Here is a 14,428-nt window from a genome sequence, read left to right as displayed (position 1 = left end):
GGACACTCAACCTCATCCCATGCCTAACAAGCCCCCAACCACATATCAATGGGTCCATCCCGTCCGATCCCACAAAACTCAAAAACCCTCTTTACTCGGCCGATGACGAAGACAGGTTCCACCGATCGGGCGATGCGATACGATGCGAATGCGAGATCCGATCAGTACGGTCAGACCTCGACCATGATGTGGCCTGGGCTCGGGCTGGGTCCGATAAGCTTTTTATGGTCTATGGTTCCTGGTTTAGGGTTTCCGGGGCAAGGGTACAACCGAATGCCGAATGCTTGGCGTGGTTCTTCAAAGTATGGAGGGTTGGAGGACCAGAGACCGGACTCAGACCTGGATTGGAACAGGGAGTGGAGGACCTTTTGGCTTTTCTGGGTTGGGGGTCATCGTGTCACTTACTGCGGCCGGGGAAATTGGGATTGGATAGGGCTCTAGACCGGTGACCTGATACTTTTCGGATCTGGAGAGTACGCCGGTGATGTGGTTTCCTAGTTATAGGGTTTGAGTGTATGAGGTTATCGAGTGTGCAGTCATGTACGGTACGGTGAGAGTGTATTTCGCTGTGTTTTCTACGTATTTGTCGCAGAGACAATTCCTGGGATTCTAGGTGGAATGAATGATCGAATGGCAAATTATGATGTTTCTATATGCAGTATTCATGGTCATCATCAAGTGGGGCCCTTTGCCCGGTCATCACAGAGTACATCGAGTAACAGATCTCAGGGATGACCAGGGAAATTCGATGCGAAGAATATCCAAGATCGAATATATTAAACATGCTCTTGTAGAGAGCTCTTTTCAGACGGCACTTCTTCTGTCGCGGGTTTTCTTTGGTTAGATGCCGAGGATCCAAGTACCGAAGCGAGAATCAACCCAACGCCGATCAGCAGCTACACAAAAAATTGTCAGCATTGCCATTTGTAACTCCCCGTAGCGAGCGTCAATGATGGTGGGTGCTTACCTGGAAAGAAATATGTTGACCCGCAACCAACGGAGGAGTGAAGACAGCCAAAGCAAACCCCAATCCCTGGGCGTAGTTTTTCGTAACCGTGCTGGTCATCTGCACACACTTGGCCACGATGAAACCCCCCGAGACCTGCAGCCCGATATAGATCCAAGCCAAAGCGTCAAACCCCCGGAAGAAGTGATCAAAGTCGAACTTGGTCTGCCAGCAAAAGTAGAGCATTGCAAAGGAGGAGCTGTACGCAGCTAATTGGGCGTTACAGTGGAAAAGCAGGCCCGACTTTTTCAGTGTTCTCTCAATACTCAAACTTCCTAGTGCCACACAAATCCCCGCCAGAATCATGGCAATGGCTCCGCGGGCCATGGCTTGGGTTCTGAAGCCCTGAGTACTAGTCTTGGCCGAGCCAGCGCCCAGTTGAGCAAGCACAATGCCCAGCACCATCATGGCGATGAACAGCCAGTTTCGGAGCGGGTACCTCTGGTGCAGGATGATTCGTGCAAACAGAGGTGTGACGATGGTCTTGAGCTGGGACAAGACAAGATATGGAATTAAGTCAAGATAGTGTGCGCCTACACTTTGAAGAATCGTCGCGGCAGTGAAGAGCAGTGCTGCGGCAGTGGCATCATTAGAGAAGTTGAGGACTGTGCCCTGAGCAACACTCCGAATGGAGGCGGTTGTTTCTGACTGTACAATCACCAGTAGGGAGATGATGAATTTGGCTACTTCAATCACCACAATGCCAGACAATGGCTCATATCTGTCGGGGTTTGATGACGGCTGTGACTGAAGAGAGTGTTGTAACTGAAGCAGATTGATTAACACGTGATCACCAGATCAGCATACACCCTGGGAGATACGAAGGAGTACATACTATAATTGATGCCATGTTTTGCACCACCAACTACCATACAACAAGTCAGATCACCGTCTCGACCTTAAAAGGGAAGGGGGACGGGACCGGGGGGGGTTGGTTCCTGTGGATAGGAGGGTCTTCCTCGGACTTACCATGAGGAGAATCACGTAGGTCCATGACTTGACATCGTGATTGGACCCTACGCCAAGGGTGACTGCCTGCCTGGCCGGCGACGTCTGCTTCTCAGCCACCGTGTGCATGGCGTTACAGACGGAATGGCAGAGGAAGAGAGAGTCGTTACACCAGCGGTCCTCGAGCCGGTAGAAGAAGGATGGACCCTTATGAAACTCACACTCTCATGGAGGATGCTCGCCGGATCTTGGGCCCGGCAGCGGTGATCGGGTTCATTCAGCAGCCTAGAGTGGATCAGAGCTCTGCATCAGAAGATCGGAGAGAAGACTGGACTTGGTTCGTGAGTGCAGGTGTGGTGTGACTGATGTCACGTGTGTAATGGAGTCGGACTTGTGTCACTAATGAAACCGACCTGATGTAGAATAATGAATAATCAATAAATTACATACTCATCGTATGCCCGCTGAAAGTTTCCTCCCGTAAAGTAAAGACGTCAAACGTGGTTTCGGGACATATGTAGTCCCTTAGGTTTGTACCAAGGTGAGACTCTGATCAGCCATACACTCAGTACTATCATAAATATATGATTGTAGATTATGTAAAGAAAGGTGAATACTGACCGACAATTATTAAGACTGATGCGGCGACTGCATGTAGCTCACAATTGACTGGGCAAATGTGCACTGGTGCAGTCGTGCTGTATGATACAGGAGTATGGTCATCGAGTACTGTAAGACTAAGCGCGAGAGAAAGCCGCAAATTGGTAATACCATCCGGACCCTTGTTTTCTAGCGGTATTGACCCGTTTCTGTCGCCGAAAGTCAATCCGCAATGCTTGTTAAAGATCCGCCCCTGGGCCCCACACTGCTGACCCTCAATCAAAGCTACATACCAATAGGTTGCACACGAGGACAAAAGTTCCTTTCAGACATCGGAGCTGTTACCCGTTAAATGATTCCTTTTTAAAACCAAATCAACTATATGTCTCATATTCAATTTACGAGCTTGCCCTTAGTGAATCGCTCGATTAGCTAGTGTAGATCTTCCCTCTACCCGAAAGTAACTACTTTGAGGCTCTTCCTCCGTACCTAGGCACTTTTCTCTTCTTCTTCTTCTTCTTCTTCTTCTTCTTCTTCTTCTTCTTCTTGGTGCCATGCGGTTTCGCTCATATCAGGATAATTCAAAGTGTCTGTTGACATACACTCCTAATGACCACTTCACTCATCATTTCCTACCACATTGTTTTTTGGGGCCCTTTCAAGTCGATGATCTCATAGAAATCGTATGGTTGTACTTGCTCAATGCGATGAACAGCCAAGCTTGGCCAAGACATCTTTAGATGAAACCTAAATTCCCTGACGAGGACCCTTTTTGGACAAAATCAGGAAGCAACATTCAGTACCATACACGAGGTATCGGGTAATTTACCACATGCTCATGCAAACCTGGAAATGAGAGCCACTAGTTTCAGGGCCGCCAACACTTCCAGCAGCACCGCGCCCCAAAAAAGGCTGAATGGCTGCAGGTCAATCAAAAAGAGGTAGGCTGCCTGTCTCTCCTCACATCTTTTTTTTCCGGCTTTCCTTCTTTTCCTTCACGGCTACCTTCTTGTCGTTATCGCGCTTTCCTATTCTGTGTTTAGCGTCTTTGCTTACCGGGGATCTTTCAGGCGCCCCCCCAAGAACGGATCTGTCCAGGCAACAGTCCTCAAATCGTGGATCTCGTGATCGCCTCGCCTTTGCGATTTCTGCACCTGGGTCCCAAGTCAGCCACCGTCAATGTAGAGAGTGAGAGTGTGAGGGAGACAGACAAAATTATCAGTGCTACTTTCCGATCTCTCCACATTCCTCATCTCCCACCCCTCGTGCTTCATTCCTAGGGACCCCCGAGCCCACAGCTATGGCGAGAGGTCGTCTTCGCCTGTTTCTGGCGCTTGTCTGTGTCTCGGTCCTCGTCTTCCTCTCTGCAGCCCACATTCAGCGACTGTATCAACTCCTGCGGATGCCATTCATATGGTCTGGTGCTGCAGTCGATGCGACAATCTCTCAACAGCGCGACCAGTTTGATCTCACCTTTGCGTCATATCCTGCCAATTATTCCGTACGAGATGACGATCACCGCGCACTGATTCCCGCCCGAATTCACCACATCCACCTCGGACCTAATCCTCCCAAGCCGGAATGGCTTGCCGCGCGATCAGATTGCCTCAAGCAGCATGAGTCGTGGGAATTCTTCCTGTGGAATGACGAGAATGCGTCACAGTTTGTCGAGGCCAACTACCCGCACCTGTACGAGATGTGGAGAAATTATCCATTCGTCGTCCAGCGCGTGGACGCGCTTCGGTACATGACCTTGAAGACATACGGAGGTGTGTAAATACTATGCGACAGATTGTTGCCAAACTCTCAGTGGGGGAAGGGCAATGCTAATATCGTCCGTCCTCTTCTCAATATAGGTGCAGTTCTGGACTTTGACCTGGCCTGTAAACGGTCTATGGAACCTCTTCGACGATTTGAATTTGTTGCCCCGGCGGCGCACCCCGCGGGGTTCTCCATTGGCATGATGCTGGCGTCGCCGAATAACACCTTTGTCAACTCGATGGTTGAAAGCTTGCCTCGATTCAACCATGTCTTCCCGCTGCTGCCATACGTGACGGTGATGTTTAGCACGGGATGTCACTATGCCTCGTACGTGTCTACCCCAGAATCAGCAGTGTAGCGGGTCGTGGACCTGAAGCTCTGTTTAGTTGACCTGAATTACGGTGGGATGGCCTTGCTAATTCATGCATTCTGTAGGACCATTTTCACACTGCAAAAGGAGCGATCAAACTATCGCATTCTCTCCGGGACGACCGACAAACCTAGGCTTCACATGCTGAATGGCTACGTCAATACCCCGCTATTCCGACATCTGGGCTCATCCTCCTGGCATGAGGGTGATGCCCGTCTGATTCTCCTGCTCAAACACACCGATCCCAAATACATTGCTCTCGCTGCCTTTGTCGCCATCACCGTACTTGTTTCATCAATATGGTGCATGTGCATGATTCGGTACCGGTTATTATCACGACGCGATGTCGAGTCCCTCGCTCGCGTTTCCCCCAATAAGTCTTCTTGCAAGGATGTTTGAGGCCGGGCCACCACTTTGGGGGGGGGGCTCGCTCGGCTTTTTTGCTTGATAATTTTGCCTTTTTCATTTGCTTGTATGATACCACCGTTGGACCCCTTTTTAGCGTCGCAACCCAGGGCCAATACTGTTAATACTAATCTCATTCTCCAATAATACCACCAATTCTATGACCGATGGTTTCATGCATGGACCTTGTTGCCTTAAAATGGAGCAAACATCATCCTACTTTTCATTAGCAGGTTAACGATGTATTTGGGGTATTTGGGTTTGTACAGCCATGGACTTTGATCATTTCCCAATAAGTAGACATTTCTATACTATATCCGCTCGAGGGTATTAAACCACATATACCGACTGATGACCAAGTACAACACTCGATCCCAAGAATATTGACTCTCATGTTGGCCAAACGCGTTTCGTGATTCGCAATACGTCTTCCACGAGCTCACTATGAGCACTCTCTCCTTGCCACCACCCAGACTCAACGATCGCTCTGCAATCTTGGAGGTGGTGGCAGGCACCAGAGGGGCGGTAGCAAGCTTCCACAGGAATGGAATCGCCGTGGGGATCAAATCCAGGAGTGAGGAGTATTTACGCAAGAGCCAGGTGCTTTCTAGGGCGTAGGCTGGGGGCGCCTGGGGATGTGTTGCGACGTAGTCCCTAGAATGGAGAGGTCAGCGATGCATCAATGCACTTTGACCTGATATGTGATCAAGTAGGCCTTTGGCCGGCAGCGACGACGACAACAACAACGGTCATCACAATGCCAGGTAGAAAAGCCAGAGCGGGGACATGCGATCCACGAACCTGACACCAGCACTGACGGCACGATGGTTGATGTGACCAGAGATACCTCCCTGGTCAAAAGTCATGATCTGTAGAGGATAAAAGAGAACCATCAGAAAGTCTTGTCTCAAGTCAACCACGAGAGGGGGACTCACCAGATCCACATTCCATTTCTCTAGATATGGAGAGATGATCTTCTCAATCAACTTTTCATCCCACCATTTCTTGGGATTATCCTGTAGTTCAGGATTGTCCAAGACGACACAGTGATCTTTGGCGATGCCCAGGGCAGCACAGCTATTGTGGATCTCTGTCTGGCGCTTTTCGCCAATGCCATTAAAGTTTCCTGTGATTCACCTTGTCAGTCAACTAGTTATGTCGCGGTTGATATCATATACAAGCGAGAACAACTCGGGAGATCACACCGGAGGAGATCACCAGCAAGGATCGTACAACATCCGGCTCATGGCCATGATACAGAATACTAGGGCTAAAGAATAGGGTTTCATCATCCGGGTGCGCGGTGATGAGAATCGGACGTCGCGCATGTCGGAATGTATCAGGGACAAGGCGTGGGTCATCCGCTAGTCGATAGGCCAGCATTAGATACAGGCACAGCACACAGCCTAGAATCACGCCGATGCCGGTGCCGAGCGACGTGGGCTTGAGCAGCCGGCGCGCGGTTCGCTTGACCAGACGAAGAAGCATCATGGCTGGCTTCTTCTCCTGTCTGGCACGACAGATGAAAAAAATAAAAAAGAAGAATAATAGGTCCCGGCTTCCTAGGGGAAAATAAAAGGGAGCCACGAGTCTGGAGTCTTGCCGCGCCGCAAGATCTTCGCCCGGATATACCGGGGATCAAACGGGCAGCGCAAGGTGGGAAATGGTGTGGGCTGTGGGGGTAGGCGACTCGATGCACTCTGGCTCCGTCCGGATGCTGTTCCCCTGTCCGCTGTCCGTTGTGAATTAGGGGGAGCAGTTGCTGAGTCTTAGGCGCTGGCCATTTCCAGTGGGACTATCCAGTTGCTTTGGGAGGAGGTTGTAACGGACGTTGGGCGGTCTGGACCCTGGATTACCTAAAGAGCGTCACGGAAGAGCCGGCGGGCAGCAGGTGGTCACGACTCGCGACTCATTTCTCTCGTACTCACGAGTCACCACTTCCCACTCACACCGATGTCCGTGCTTCGCTCCCAATTACCCAATTTACCTTTTTTTTAATTTTCTTTTTGTTTTTCTCTTTTCCTGCCCAATTTTTTTTGAGCTCCTGTATGCTCCTGTATGCTCCTGTATGCTCTGTATGCTCTGTATGCTCTGTATGCTCTGTATGCTCTGTATGCTCTGTATGCTCTGTATGCTCTGTATGCTCTGTATGCTCTGTATGCTCTGTATGCTCTGTATGCTCTGTATGCTCTGTATGCTCTGTATGCTCTGTATGCTCTGTATGCTCTGTATGCTCTGTATGCTCTGTATGCTCTGTATGCTCTGTATGCTCTGTATGCTCTGTATGCTCTGTATGCTCCTGTATGCTCCTGTAATTCTGCAGCCTAAAAGGGACGCCTTGCGGTCTTGGGCAATGGCCAAGCTCGCCTTGTTTTTGATTATGCGGTCCTCGGTCACAGAGGCTGAAGGGTCGAGGACTCGAGGGTGTGCTAATAACGAAGCTCTGAAGGTGAACCAGGAGAATCCAATGCGCGATTCGAGAAGACATGTTCCGACGTTACCAATCTGGCCTCCCTGATCAGCCTGACCTGAGTTACATCGGTGACCTCCTCAAAGGCACCTACAGGGTCTCATGGGCGTCATGCACCAAAATTCCGGCTGGGTTCAATGGATGTCGAGATGTCACCATTTGTCGGACCCGGTACTCATGTACTATACTGGCGTACTGTCCTGGAAAGAATACCAATACCCCCATATGATACATTTCAGCCCCCATGACGATATAGATTACTTGCTGAACCGATCTCGATGTATCCAAAATATGGTTGCCTGCTCTTCACCCGACTCGAAGGTTTTCGGCGTCCAGATCCACCTATTTTCCTTGGCCCCCCCGAAAGCTTATCCTGTGGTTCACCCAAGTCTGAGATGGCCAGATGCGGTACTCCGGGTCACACCAGAATAACCATACATTTCACTGTACCGGTGTACCATAGCACCCTGAAAAGCTTGTCCCGATCACCGCCTTCAGAGCTTAACCTTGTTGAGGAAGAGCTCGTCCGCCATTTCCCGGGATGTCAGTGCCGATCACTGATTGGGTCACTTGTAAACAGCTTACCAGCTACCCCTGTATTGTACAGTTTTTCTGTGAAATTGTATGTATAACACATACATACAGTCATACAGAAGCCCGGTGCGCCTAACTTTTCCCTCGCTTTTCCTCTTCCCAGGATTGACCCTACTCACACTTTATTGGAAATTCACCGTCCCCCGTTGGCCCTTCAGACCAATTTTTCCACGACGTAGCCTCAATGTCCCACTTTTTTGTCCAAGAATCGTGACAGCTCACAAGTCTCTCCAGAACTTGGTGGTCTTGCGAGTCTTGCATCTTTTGGTATCTGAGAGCCTGACAGAGTTCCACATCGTACGGTCGGAAGATTACACAACCAATCTACCTGGGCAAAGCGCTTCGTGTGTTGGCAGTGGCCCTGCAAGTTCCAAGTCCTGGTGTCTTTTGGCTTTCCAACTTTTGTCACAGTAGTACGTAATACGCACTACCCAGGTGCTGAGGTGACAGATATTATTGTATTCTTGGTGGAGAAATTGCCTTGAAGGGCAGTTTCTTATATCTTGCGTTGAGGCGTCCAGCTGAAACATTACTCTGATGCTTCGTGCCTATACTATGATACTACTAGTACTATCACTGACTGATGATAACAATAAGCTGCATCGGTTACAGGTGCAAGATCCATTGTCCAATAGCTCAGGAGTACTAATACCAGTCTTGTTTGCTCACTATCTTACTCAGTAATTGATCGGAGTCTTTGAGAAATGCCCGTAACGGCACCCACAGCCCCTGCATGAGATGAAATTCAGCCCCTGGATGATCGGCACTGCGCTGTCATCCCGAGCTGAAAGTGTTTGTCTAGAATTATCTCAACGAAAGTTTCTACTTTTGTACACTACGGACGGTACAATGTATTATATAGATGTATATATGTATGTAGATATATGGATATATCTGTAATGTATCTGTTATATGCTTGTACCACTACCCGACGCACCCGCTTTTGGGGGTCTATTCGCACTCGCAGATTAAGCGACCACACGACCAGTACCAGTAGCAGGCACGACTTGAAAAAGTACTGTAAAATTACCGAATGATTGGATCGGAATAGATCTCTCGTGTCTGTAAACTGCATGGGGAGCCGAAGGATCCAAAGGCGAGCGCTTGCAGTATCATGACTTGGTTCTGCTGAAAAAAGTGAGTCGAGGCTCTTGATGTCAGCAGCATCGTCTACCGATGCCGACCGAAGGGAAGCGCCACATAGGACCGGATCGGGGATATGCTTTGGAGTCCACACTCCTACAGTGCTAGGCTGCAAAGAAGATCGAGATGTTGGAAGATCTAGTAGGTTGTTCTGTCCGACTGTCTGTATCATTCAGATCTCTATTTACAAAAGCATCAGTGACTGTTCTCCATGTAGCCAGAATTAGAATATGTACTCTTGAGGTTCATGAATGCCGCAACGGCTGCTGGTCTAGGCCAAACCTAGTCCAGACCATCGGGAATAGGGATGGAATCGAACCCATCTTGATCGGGCCTCCTGTTTTCAACGAGCACTTCGAGGCCCCGGCGCCCACAGAACCCATCATTACCGGCCATGCGCTCTACTGTCTGCACCCGACCCGGCACGGCGTCACCCATGTCCCCGGCAATCCACATACTGTCTGTGATTTTCTCCCCAAAGACTTCGGTGCGGCGAGGGTTGAAGTGAGGAAATCCCGCAAGACGATTCAAGAGATCGTGAGCCAGCGGGTAGAGCTTCTCGAATCGACGAGTCGTCCACAGCCAAGAGTGACTTCGCGCGCTATATGCGACTCGCACAAAGGGGTTCATGTATGATCCTGACCGTTGAAGTTGATCAGTAACTGGCTTGGCACTCTGCACGTCTGCGTGGACGATGCAGCACTCAGAGGCATCCCAGAACATCTCGGAGTCTGCGCGGAATCGTATCGCGGCGGGGCCCTGAAAATATGCAGCGTCGAAAGCGACCATGCCACCCCAGCAGCTGCGGACACGAACGGCGTCTTTCTCTGCGAGTACATCTCGGCGACTCTCTCCGGCGCCAGCGGAGGTGAACCAGGGGAAGAATGGCATACCGACGCCGTATCCCTCGTAGTCACGGGTAGCATAGGAGTCATAGAACTTGAAGGGATTGCTAAAGTCCACCGCGCACACCGCACGGTATTGCGCGACGCCATTGCTGTCAGCGTTGGTGCAGAAAAGCAGTTGTAGAACTTCGACTGGATCGAAGATCACGTCATTCAGATACAAAAGTTTGTCGTATGTCACCTGGGCCGTGTCGAGTGGCTGTAGGGCGCGATTCCGAACTTCGGCCAGATAGTCGATGCGTCTGACTCGCTTTTCTCCCGTGGGAATCGTCACGTGTGGAATGTCTCTGAGACTGAGTCCTGGCTCAGATATGATGGTGTTGTTGCAAGTGACGTTGTCTGCGAGATGGCGGAGTGCATTTTCTCCGGTTTCACCGCTGTTGTTTTCGTATATGCTCAAGTAGACGTTTTGTTCCCCGAGCATCTCAATCAGCTGAAGAAGGGCATCTCCCCATCGTCCACTGGCAAGTTGTCCCTGGGGGTCATATAGAACGGCAGCGATGTAGACTTTCTGGTTGTGAACATTGCCACGTCCGTGAGCTGAGCTACTCTGGACTTGCGTTCGGAGTGTCTCATAGTGTGGTGGTAGTCGAGTATACGAGGGCCAGAATAGCCCCGTGAGACAGATAAGAGCAAGCAACGCTCCAAGAAGAATGTGCAAAAGGCAGAAGATTCTGCTTCTAGGCCGGAGTCTCCATCGAAAGGGAAATGTGAGGACGACCAATGTAAGGTAGACCGCGCCGCTCAGCAGCTTAGCCAGCGGTCTTTTAACCCCTTGCAGTGGGGAAAAACGATCATGAAGTTCATCAGTTGGACGGTCTGATTTGGACCAGCCGATCAGAGGCTCAGCGTCCAGCTCATACTCATCCGACACAGAGCTTGAGGGCATTTTGCTTTGTGTCGGTGTCGTCTCAAATCCCTTCTGCCTGAATCAAAGGACCGAATAGAGGGTAGATAGACCAATCACGTGGGGTCTCCAATACCGCAGGCAGACGTCAAGAAGATTCGCGTATTTTTCAAATAGAGCACAAAGACTTGCAGTCTAGTCCATGGCTATTGTCAGAGATAAAAGCTCCTGCTGATAGCTCCAGGCACCAGCTTTACCCGAATGCGATAAAGATAGGCTTTGGAAGAGCGCCAAAGGGAATGCCTTACCACACTTCCCTGATCTAAGTAGTCGTCGTCGCGTCCCTTTAATCACGTGATCGGAGGCTACAGCTTTTCTGAGACAATGAGGGCTACCCCTGATTTTACACTGCCTCTGTTGTGGGAAGAACCTTCGAATTTACATTGCAAGCATGACGTGACTTTATTGTGGAGGAAAAGACGTAGCTGGCTTCTTCTATAGCATGGTCATCATCAGACGTGGGACCGATCCGTCTATATAATCCAATTATGAGGGACTTTGGACCAGTCTTTACACAGCCCAAAGACGGTGCGGCAAAACTTGCCGTATTCTACAAAGATGCTTGATGATCTCCATGATCCTTGTGCATGGTGCAGCAAACGAGCAGAGGGATCGGTGATGGGCTTCGACCCCATGTTGCCATAATGACTTCTCCCGGGACTATGAACGTTGCAAGAGTCAGCCAGTTTTCTTTTCGCAGTGACAAATAGTTGGGACTTTACCTGAATCCAGTGATTGGCAGAATTAAGACGTCGCCCACGAGCTTGCTGAGTCCGCCGTCATCCAAGCCAGTGAGCGCATTCCACCGCAAACTGTGGTTATCTTCCAACCACGACTGAACAGAATCTGTAAATGCGACGGGTCCTGTCAGGTTCAGGGTGTCGATGGAGTAGAGATCTGCTTGTGCCGTGGTCGACTCTAGTTGTCCTTCGTGTGCGTCCGAGACCACTTTGATCATGGCAAGGAGACGGTCCACGAATCTTTGCAAGATCGGATGGTCAGGGGCCCAAGCAAATGACCACTGCGTGAGTTGGATGGGATACAAGTAGCCCATACGCCAGTAGTCATCGCTTTCGGGACGGCAATCGGCCTCGAGACCAACAATGGCTCGGACAGGCTCGCTTGAGCTGTACGTCTTGCCCGTGTCCTGATCCTGCCAGGGTTGGAGATCGGTTGAGTCGATCCACTGTGACGGTGGCTTTGTTGGCTCCGTGTCCATATCACCATACTAGCGTATCGTCAGTATTATAATCCGAAGAAGAACGGCGAGGAATGTTCCCTCCACTTCGGTGAAGAGAATGAAACGTACGACACCGCCAATCCATTTAGACACCAAGACGCGAAACACGTCTGAGCGCTCGACATTGTTCGGAAGTGCGTAGAAGCGACTCTCCATTTCCGGTTCGAAATGCCGCATGAATTGAGCGATTCCGCTATCATCCCACAAGAAGTACGCCATGTTGCCATGGTCAAGATCCGCAAGCCAGGTCTCTGTACTTCTCTGGAAAGTCTCTGGCCATTGCTCGGGATAGGTGTCCTTCCATGTCTGATGGAGGATCAGCGGGATGACCGAGTGCGGAATCTGTCTTTCAGGCGAGCGACGAGAAGCATTGAGAGCCAGCGTCGCCGCCTCGACGATATTCTGAGCTGGTTGAGGGTCATGTTCCCCTATCCAGCTCGGTGGGATATACCATGCTAGAGCAGACGGGTCAGTATAAGTTAATGCGACGTGACTCGATGCATCATCATATGCAGCAAAGTGCGGAAGGCCCACCTCCACCGCTGCCTCTCCGATTCGACACGTATTTCGTAAGAAGCGCGCTCGTCGGGTTGACTGCCGCTGGCCCCCCTGAAGCGCTTCCCGCTCGAGAATGAAGGTGCCACAAGGACAATAGGGCCAATAAGACGAAGACTACAGACACCTGTCGCCGGACATGCCGGCGAGATGCCATCATGTCCGAAAGAGAGAGTATGTCCCTTGCTAGAAAAGAAGTCTTAAAGCATGTCCTCGGAAGCGTGGGAGCCTCCACGCAGTCTTCCAGAAGGAGGTTTGTGTGGTGTCGCCGCTAAAATCTGGAATCACAATTTGGGGGCCGGCCTTTTTTCAAAAGCCCGGAGCCGCCACCGAAAGGGGGTTTTGAGTTGCGCCAGGCAAAAGTGACCGCCTAGCAGAGTCTCCGCTTTGGGGGGGGGGGGGGGGGGGTTACAGTACTTTACCTGCAATACAGTGCATCAAGGTCCCACCTTGTCTGGTCTCAAGTGAAGAGCCACAGAATATCTTACTGCACAAACATACAGTACATCCACATTCCAAAGACCCTTCCTTATCCATGAATGGAAGCCCGGGCCGGGAACTTCATGGCAAACTTTTACATAAGCTTTGATCCACGTCAGCTGCAGTGCTGACGGTGTATTTCTGTCGAGTCCAGGCTCTGTTGGTTTCTTGCTTAGCCAGCAATGGAAAAAAAGAGTGGAGGGACTGGAGGCTGAGTAGTACAGTAGGTAACTGGGTATTACCGATAATTCTCGCAGATCAGAGCAGAACAAACGACGCCCGAACACCGGAACCTGGACCCTGTCAGTCTTGGCTCTATTAGCCGGGGCCTTATTTGCCTCTCCAAGAGGTTAGCCTACCCGGTCTCAATTAGCCCCTACAGGACCCAAAAACCAGGAATCCGGTTGCCTTTCTTTCTTGCGACTGGCCCCCAATCACCACATCACCACGTTTCTGCTGAAATGTTACAGTACGATTTTCTCGCGTACACTGAGTCTCCCTATCGAACGCTTGAAATGGCAGTTTTGTCGGTGAAGATGGTAATACACAAGGAATTTTTCACTCCTTTTTTTCTGGACCCTATTAAGTGATGTCCTTAGACTGTCCACCTCGCTAGGATCGAAATAGTAAGGTCAATTCTTGGGTTTATTACGTTCGTCGTTTCGAAAGTGTTTGACTTCTAAAATAAAATACGATTCTGTCTTTGCTTTCCGACTGAGTACTTTAAATTCTCTAAGTCCGCGATCTAGTATCTACCCGTCCTCCATTAATAAATCACCGACCCTATAAAATTACTTATAAAACGTTATCCTCTTATAATCTTACAAAGTATTAAGGAAGTATATAATATTATTCTATAGATAATAGTATTGTAGTGTAGAGAACTTCTTAATAAGTTTTTGGTGTTCACGGTCGGGAAATCGGTAGGCGGTAAGAAGCTGCAAAAAAGGGTCCAGTCTCTTAATTAATACAACATCAAAACAAGACAACAGTACAGTCACGTGAAGATTAGAGTTCGACCTTTCCGCTCTGGTCCTAGCGAGG

At 50.0% G+C, this 14,428-nt stretch overlaps 6 protein-coding genes across 6 annotated transcripts; 2 read left to right on the top strand and 4 right to left on the bottom strand.

Annotated features, from left to right (window-relative positions):
• Nucleotides 1–776: 776 nt before the first annotated feature.
• Nucleotides 777–2,083, bottom strand: N7539_005436 (uncharacterized protein; the record flags this gene model as incomplete). The annotated part of the gene is made up of 3 exons (XM_056935038.1): nt 777–896; nt 968–1,771; nt 1,976–2,083. The coding sequence occupies 3 exons, from the start codon at nt 2,081–2,083 to the stop codon at nt 777–779; spliced, it is 1,032 nt and encodes a 343-aa protein (XP_056790232.1).
• A 1,771-nt stretch (nt 2,084–3,854) lies between these two features.
• On the top strand, nt 3,855–5,084 carry N7539_005435 (glycosyltransferase family 32 protein; the record flags this gene model as incomplete). The annotated part of the gene is made up of 3 exons (XM_056935037.1): nt 3,855–4,323; nt 4,411–4,642; nt 4,751–5,084. 3 exons carry the CDS (start codon nt 3,855–3,857, stop codon nt 5,082–5,084), a joined length of 1,035 nt encoding a protein of 344 aa, XP_056790231.1.
• A 317-nt stretch (nt 5,085–5,401) lies between these two features.
• Nucleotides 5,402–6,581, bottom strand: N7539_005434 (PIG-L family deacetylase; the record flags this gene model as incomplete). The annotated part of the gene is made up of 4 exons (XM_056935036.1): nt 5,402–5,744; nt 5,892–5,959; nt 6,026–6,216; nt 6,296–6,581. The coding sequence occupies 4 exons, from the start codon at nt 6,579–6,581 to the stop codon at nt 5,402–5,404; spliced, it is 888 nt and encodes a 295-aa protein (XP_056790230.1).
• A 557-nt stretch (nt 6,582–7,138) lies between these two features.
• Nucleotides 7,139–7,608, top strand: N7539_005433 (uncharacterized protein; the record flags this gene model as incomplete). Its single annotated transcript, XM_056935035.1, has 2 exons — nt 7,139–7,156; nt 7,414–7,608. 2 exons carry the CDS (start codon nt 7,139–7,141, stop codon nt 7,606–7,608), a joined length of 213 nt encoding a protein of 70 aa, XP_056790229.1.
• A 1,971-nt stretch (nt 7,609–9,579) lies between these two features.
• On the bottom strand, nt 9,580–11,091 carry N7539_005432 (glycosyltransferase family 69 protein; the record flags this gene model as incomplete). Its single annotated transcript, XM_056935034.1, has 1 exon — nt 9,580–11,091. The coding sequence occupies one exon, from the start codon at nt 11,089–11,091 to the stop codon at nt 9,580–9,582; it is 1,512 nt and encodes a 503-aa protein (XP_056790228.1).
• A 491-nt stretch (nt 11,092–11,582) lies between these two features.
• On the bottom strand, nt 11,583–13,061 carry och3 (glycosyltransferase family 32 protein; the record flags this gene model as incomplete). The annotated part of the gene is made up of 4 exons (XM_056935033.1): nt 11,583–11,769; nt 11,832–12,337; nt 12,419–12,804; nt 12,884–13,061. 4 exons carry the CDS (start codon nt 13,059–13,061, stop codon nt 11,583–11,585), a joined length of 1,257 nt encoding a protein of 418 aa, XP_056790227.1.
• Between the last annotated feature and the right edge of the window lie 1,367 nt (nt 13,062–14,428).

The sequence above is a fragment of the Penicillium diatomitis genome (assembly GCF_028827545.1).
Source record: "Penicillium diatomitis strain IBT 30728 chromosome Unknown utg000005l_segment0_segment0, whole genome shotgun sequence".
NCBI classification, from domain to species: domain Eukaryota; kingdom Fungi; phylum Ascomycota; class Eurotiomycetes; order Eurotiales; family Aspergillaceae; genus Penicillium; species Penicillium diatomitis.
This window is presented reverse-complemented; position numbering and strand designations above follow the sequence as displayed.